General features: G+C 46.3%; 2 protein-coding genes across 2 annotated transcripts; both read left to right on the forward strand.

The window, feature by feature from the left end:
* Positions 1-33: 33 nt before the first annotated feature.
* Positions 34-1191, forward strand: CCDC89 (coiled-coil domain containing 89; the record flags this gene model as incomplete). The annotated part of the gene is made up of 1 exon (XM_083499868.1): positions 34-1191. One exon carries the CDS (start codon positions 34-36, stop codon positions 1120-1122), a length of 1089 nt encoding a protein of 362 aa, XP_083355994.1. The 3' UTR covers positions 1123-1191.
* A 988-nt stretch (positions 1192-2179) lies between these two features.
* On the forward strand, positions 2180-6731 carry CREBZF (CREB/ATF bZIP transcription factor). Its single transcript, XM_083499920.1, has 3 exons — positions 2180-3349; positions 4016-4094; positions 5455-6731. Exons 1-2 carry the CDS (start codon positions 2424-2426, stop codon positions 4062-4064), a joined length of 975 nt encoding a protein of 324 aa, XP_083356046.1. The 5' UTR covers positions 2180-2423; the 3' UTR covers positions 4065-4094; positions 5455-6731.
* Positions 6732-7478: the final 747 nt, after the last annotated feature.

Raw genomic sequence — 7478 nt, forward strand, 5'->3', positions numbered from 1 at the left:
TGCAGCATTGAGAAGAGACAGCAGTTCCTCAACATGCCTCAGGATGGGAAGAGTCCGGGAATGGCCTTTCCCAAGGTACCAAAGGAGGTAGAAGAAGATGATGATGATGTAGACTGGAGCATGGGCGACCCCTTTGAGGCCTTGGAGAAACTCCAAGGTCTCTCCGATGGGGAGAAGGGGGAGAAGGCCATGCTCCGCTCACGGCTCCATGAGCAGTCCCAGCTGATCTGCATCCTCAAGAAGCGAGCGGACGAGCAGCTCTTGCGCTGCAAGGCCCTGGAGGAGATCAACATGGACCTGGAGGAACAGAGGATGGCGGATGCTATGCAGCTGGAGAACCAGACGCGGCGCGTGCAGCAGCTGGAAGAGCGCTTCATGGATCTGGCTGCCAACCACGAGGACATGATCCACTTCAAGGACGAGCACAAGAGGCAGAACCTGCAGCTGAGGGAAGAGAACCACCGATTGCGCGTGGAGAACCAGAACCTCTTCTGCCAGGCTTTAGAAGAGAAAGAGGCCGAGGTGGCCCAGCTCACTTCTGAGCTTAAGAAACTCTTGGATGAAACGAAGTCCTTAAAGGAGCGTTACGAACAGGACAGCCGCCGAGCCCAAGAGCGAGAGAAGGAACTTTTGGAAGTCCACCAGCAGGAAGCCAAATCTAAGGCTGAGGAAATCAAGATGCTGAGAAGCCGGCTGGGTATCCTGGAGGAGAAACACAGCCACGTTACGGAGGAACTGCAGCAAGCGGAAAAGAAGCTAAGAGAGGTGGACTGCACCTTGCAAGCCAAGGTGGAGAAGCTGACCAAGGAGAAGGAGGAGCTGCTAAGCCTGGCGATGGACAGAGGCAAGGTGCTGCAGGACAAGCAAAGGGAGATTGCGGAGCTGGAGAAGAAGGCGGAAGAGATGGAGAAAGCCAAGCAGGCGGCGGAGCTGCGCTTTGAGACGGAGGCTGTAGCAGTGGACTGCAACCTCCGGGTGCGAGACCTGCGGAGGCGGCTGGATAGCACCCAGCAAGCCTACACTGAGCTCCGGATGCATTTTGAAGCGTACAAGAAGCACAGCACAGAGTTGCTTACGAAAGAGAAAGAATTAAATACCAAACTCCGACATTTCATAGCGTAAGCCTTTGCTATCAGCTTTGCTCCTAACAGACCTACAGCCTTTGAGAAAATAAAATAATCTTTTACCAGATCATTTCCCCCCCTATTTTAGATACCAGTTTTAAGATAATTTTGTTTAGAGTAGGAAGGCGACCATTCTTAGGTTGCTGAGATTGAGATATGTATTTTTTGGATGTATTTTTTTCCAGTCGCCATGGCAAAAAGCGACTAATAAATATATTAATAGAAATAATAATTGCAGTGGCATCAATTGGGCTTACTACTGGATGGAACCGGTAAGGACTAAGAAGCAAATGATTACAAGCAACAGGTATATAAATATAAATCGGTAATTGAGCTTTTTTGTTGTTGTTGAGGTGTTTGTGTTTTTTTTGCCAACGTTGTAGTTGAGGTTTCTTTTCTGCAAAATCTAAAAAAGAAAACGAAGTTTTTCAGATATTTTTAAGGAAATTCGCCAAAATCTAGACTTCCGATATGGGTTGCCATACATCTGGATTGTACCTGACATTCAGTGGTTATTATCCCGCCCCCCCCCCCAATCTGGACACTGTTTTCCGGCAATGCCTGGAAAACTCTGGACGTTTGACAGCCCTATAAATAGTAATAGTAGTAGTAGTAGTAATATAAGAATAGGATGTCTCTTTTTTTCCATGGGAGAAATGTGAAACGGTATCTGCACCCACCTAAAGCTCCTTGAAAGGAAATGTTGCATGTAGAAATGCAATAAATAAATGAAAAAACTGAGTTCCGTGGGGGGGGGGGCAAGGAGGGATACAAAATAAAATAAATTATTATTATTATTATTATTATTTATTATTATTATTTATTGACTTTTTACACCGCCCTATACCGCGAGGTATAAAATAAAATAAAATAAAATAATAATAATAATAGTAATAATAATAATGGCTAAATACAAGGGAGCATAAACAAGGCCCGTCATTTACAAGACCCAGCCCTGTGCAGAATCCCCTCGCCTTTAAAGCTCCCGCTCTGAGGTAAACGGGAGGAGGTAGGTGCCGCCTCCGCCATTTTCTGCCCCTCGAGGGAGCGCCTTCGAGCCAGTGCGCAGGCGCCAACCGCCCGGGCCCGCCTTCTCCGCCATTAACGGCCCGGCGGAGTCGCGAGGCGGGCTAGCTTCCTCATCTTCCCTCGGAGGCGCGGAAGGCGAGCGGGGGAAGAAGCAGCCGCGCTTTCCCGCTGAGGCGGAGACGCAGCAGCCCAGGCGGATCTGATTCAGGCGGCGGGGAGGGCTGGGACTGAGGCGGCGGCGGTAGCTGGGGCCTGCCCGCCGCCGCCATTATGCGCCACAGCCTGGCCCAGCTGCTGGCCAGTTCGTCGGCCTGCCCATCCCCGAGCAAAGGGCCTCCTCCCGCCAGGAGCGGCAGCCGGGCCGAGGCGGGCGACGAAGCCGCGCCGCCGCGCCGAGAGGACAGCGACGATTCTTCTTCCCTCGAGGAGGCGGGTGGCGCCGAGCTGCTCTTCCCGGCGGGCCTGGAGCTGGAGTTGGACGACTGGCTGGAGGCGGCGGTGGTGGCGACCGAGAACCGGCCGGGCTGGTTGGCGAGCCCGGAGCGGGCCTGCGCGGAGACTGAGGAGGAGGAGGAGCAGCAACCGAAGCAGCAGAGGCCGCAGCCGCAGGGCCGTCGCCCCGCGCGGCCAGCGGGGAGCAGCCGCCTGAAGGCCGCGGCCGCGGCTCGCCTGAACCGCCAGCGGAAGAAGCAGTACGTGATGGGCTTGGAGAGCCGCCTGCAAGGCCTGGCGGCCGAGAACCGCGGCCTCCGCGACCGCAACCGCGGCCTGTGCCGCCGCCTGCGCGACCTGGAGAGGGAGACCAGCTACCTGCGCGCCGTGCTGGCCAACCAGAGCGCCCTGGGGAGGCTCCTCAGCCGCTTGGCCGGCGACGGCAGAGTGGGGCTCCGCATCAGCAGCAGCGGCCTGGTCGACGACGGGGCGGCGGCGGCCGTGCTGGAGGCCAGGCCGGCCTACGAGGCCAGCGGCGACCACGACTACGCCCTGCCGGTGGTACCCGAGGGAGGCGAGCGCAAGAGGGCGGCTTCCCCCAGCGCCGGCGGCATCTGCCTGCACGTGGATCGCGACCAGGTTTCGGTGGAGTTCTGCTCGGCTTGCGCCCGGCGGGCGGCGGTGGGCTCTGCTTTGGGGGCGGCGGCCGCCTCGCCTCCCTCCACCGCCGACTCCTACTCCTACTCTACCTTCGCCTCCAAAATGTAGGGTCAAGTATTCCGCTTCTTCTTCGCTCCTAACTACGCAGAACATAACATTTTTTTTGTCTCGGGGTGCCTGCCCGCGATCGCCCAGGGGGTGTGTGCTTTATAGTGGAGGAGGCAGTCAGAGGACAGAGCGGAAGAGAGAGGGAGGAAAGCAAGCCGCAGCAAGCAGACATAAACGCGCAGCGCACAAACGGGGGGTATAGTCAGAAAACTGGCATGTTCCTTCCTTCCCTTCCGTAGCAGAGAGTTAAAAAAAAAAGCGCAGACCTTCGCGTGCGTGTGAACAGGACGGATCGATGCCGGGGTGCCTGTTTGGCCGTGTTGTAAACAGAGGACCCGTTTTTAAGGCACACAATGGTCAGGACATCTCTCACAATGGCACGCAGATGGCACAGTTCGAGACTGCCAGGTGGTTTTGTTAAAAAAAAAAAGACAAAAAAAATGATTGCCTGAAATGGCGGCACCTGGTGTTGGTTGCCAGTAAAAATAATGCTCTGTCTGGCAGATAAAAATCTAGCCTGCATTTCTGGGAATTGTAAACGTTGACCTCCTCACTGGACAGACTTAAGAGCAGAATAGTAATACCGTGCAGCAGGTAGTTTAAAACATGCATGTGAAATTATATCGCATCTGTTATACATTACTATTAAACTTCTCTGACAGTTTCTCTTTTAGGTGGTTGCCCTGCCAGGCTCCGTTGTGTAGGGGTTAAAAGAACAGTCGCTTTCCACCTCGCAACCTGGTAAGGATCCCTATATTCCCATAATGTGGTATCAGACAACTTTGCATTGATGCTTACTCTGGGGTTTCTTATTACTTGGTCTGGACCAGTCTTTAGAAGAGTTCAGAAGCCCTGGAGACATTTTGTAGAATCAGTTGATCCTGATTGAGCAACTTGCAATTTAATGGTTAGTCAAGCTGCATTGCCTTTTCCAGTCATTCATTATTTTTGGAAAGGCTTTATCAGGACAGATGTTATTTTACGCAGAGTTTTCACAGAGTAGGTGAAGTTTTCAAAAACGGGTGCTGCTTAAATGTATGTTTGGCCATACATTTGAATGTAGAGAAAGGGGGATGAAAATCAGTCTACTAATTAAGATGGTGAAGATGAACTTTTTAAGGTACAAATAAGCCCCATATATTCATCTTTGATGTTGCATTTCACCAGTGAAATAAGGCTCTAACTCAGCCTTTCCCAACCTTGGGTTCCCACTTGTTGTTGGACTGCAACTCCCATCATCCATAGCCAGCAGGGGCAGCAGATAGGGATGATGGGAGTGGTAGTCCAACATCTGGGAACTCAAGGTTGAGAAAGGCTGCTTCTTACTATTGCATCTATGCTTAAACTCCCAAACTCCTCACTATTATCTTCCCATGTTGGCTAGGGGTAGGACATGTCCAAATAAAAGTACCAAGATCCTGACATAGTTGGATACTTTCTAGCTTACTAATTAAGAATGTAAATGAGAACAGTAATTTTGCATGCAGGAGTGCTCAACCATACTGACCCTTTGCACTGTTACGTACAGTTTGAAGATTGCACTGCATGAATATTACTAAACACTTATTTATTCCAAAAAAATTAAGTCTTCTATCACAGCCCAGTGGAATTAGTTTTCATGATTAAGGCACATACAGGTCTCTTAAATTGTTGTAGCAAAATGAAATTGGCATATCAATCTGATGTGTTCCTAAGGAGAGAAAAAATAGGTGAACAAATGTTCATCTTCATAGTGTTCCTGCAACTGTCCATGTCTAGGGTTGAGGAAAAGTTTTTGTTGTCAAACACCTTCAACTTTTTCTGTTGTATTAAAATGGTTAATACTTTAATTTCTGTAAATTGGGGAAATAAGGGGTGTGAAAATGTAAAGTGGGGTTCCACAAAGAATGTTAAATTTGGAAAAGGTATGCCTCTTAAAGGAGGCTTCTCCATATTATTTTTGTTCTCTTGGTATTTGTGTGGAATACTTCCTGTTAAACACATAATCAGTTATCAGAATCAGGAGTTAATTTGAGTACAAGGAGATACGATTCTTTGTGAAACCTCACTGTTTAATAAAGTATATGTGTATTTAGCATCCTTGTTTTTCTTTATGCTGAAGTGGATACAGCTGTCATGGGGCAGAAGAGACGGGACCAGCTGCTGGCACACTTCCTGCTTTATTTTAAAAGGTAGTATGATTAAAAAGGGGGAAAGGTAACAGGGCTTTTGCAGCATTTTACTTTAAAACAACACTGCAAAATTATGTGAATGTTTTGAATAATACAGTCTATCAAGAAAATGAGTATAATACTAATGTGAAAAGTAACGGTGTGAAAAAGCACTTGTTCTCCTACATCAATTTCCTCCTTATTCTCAGTCAATTGTCTAAATTATTTGAAGTACATCCTTTCGGCATAGCAGAGACCATGAGCCTCGCCTGAACTATAAATTCATTTATATGGCTGTTCATGTTTTGGGTTATATTTGTAGTGCAGGTGTATTTCTTACCTGCCTATCTCTGAACTATACAGAGTGGCTGGCATCCCTTTTCTGGGGGAAATTGCAGCCCAACACAGGACAAATCTATATACTGGTACATATCATGGGTTAGTCCCCATATACCAGTTGCTGTAAATGAGTGCAATCTTGGAAAGTCCTCTAGCTATTCATAACCCATGCTTGATGGCATGGGAGCATAACACCTGAAATTGTATACTAATCAATTTTAAATTATACTCTTATTCCGCATTCTGTGTTTATAATGGAAGCAGTACTTTATATACAGTCCCATTAATGCTCCTTATGACCTAGTGCTGCTGTTTTTCAAAAGCTAGGGTCAACATCCCCTCCTTTTTGTTGCTAGTACCTTTCCAGTTGACAGGCCACAATTGGCTGTCACTGTGCTGCATAGTTTCTGAAGTTGATGCATTTTTACAATTGCTTTTCACAATAGACATTTTTGTTAATGTGGTATTTCTGTGAAAGCAGACATTCTCTCTTTTAATTTTGTATTATTGAAATACTTTGTTAGATAAAAAAACCATTCTGGGTAGTTGATCGACCTTGTGTGTCATTGCCCCTTGAAGAATAAGCTGTTGCATCTGTATACAAAGGGAGTGGCTGCTTGTTTTTCAACAAGGCAAATGACACACTTGCTTAGCAAAAATCTCAAAAATATGACTGCAGGGATTTTAGTGCCTATTGAAGCATGTTGAAGCCAAATAAAATTGCAAACCTTTTTTTCTTGCTAATCGGTTGAGTATTGTTGAATATTTTTTTGAAATTGAAGCCTTGAATAATAGTACTTGAAATATGTGTGAATGTTTCTGTGTAACTAGTTGTGTCATACCTATGAGAACACAGTGTCCTAATAAAAAAAAATGTGTTGATCTTCCAGTTACAGGCTCAAAGGATTTTTTTTAATCTTATGTTATAATTTTTTAATTTCATTGAATGGCTTTTTAAATGTTGACTGGTGTGACATAGTTGGAAAATAGTTGGCGTGATATCAAAGCAGCATTGTGGTTTATGCAGCTCATTTCTTGCTGTAGTTGGTGTTGGATTAATGCTGCTGTTCAGAGCATTTTCTATATATGACCGGTGATACACTGGCTATGTTAAGAGTTGCTGGTTTAGGGTTATTAACCAGAGTTTGCAGTAATGTAGAAAATCACTTACCATGTGTTTTATTCACATCCTCTTGCTCAGGTCATTAAGAGGTCATATTACATTTAGCTCTGCACATATAAGATAATGGTGTGCAAAAAGCATCCTCACTTTGTGTTTTCCAAGAGTCTTTTAAATACTTATGTCAGCAAACCTACACAGTTCTTTAAAATATCCCTTGAGTAGCCAGACACTTTCATGATTGCTTTAAAATATTTTAATGTTGTGACGACCCTGATGTTTCGCAGTAGGGTGTTATGTACTTTCATAAACAAATAAGTATAATAATGTATAGTAAAATACAGTCAAAACCACCTGTTTTACCATTATGTGTGTGCGAACAATAATAGATTAGGAAAGCATTAGTAACATTTGAACAGGAAAAAGTAAGCTGCTTTAGATTGCTTACTGTTTGCTATTCAGCACTTAAGGCTATTTTTACGTTAATGTTGGCTGTTAAAAAATTATGCATTGCTG

The sequence above is a fragment of the Podarcis liolepis genome (genome assembly GCF_965112155.1).
Source record: "Podarcis liolepis genome assembly, chromosome: 4".
NCBI lineage: Eukaryota > Metazoa > Chordata > Lepidosauria > Squamata > Lacertidae > Podarcis > Podarcis liolepis.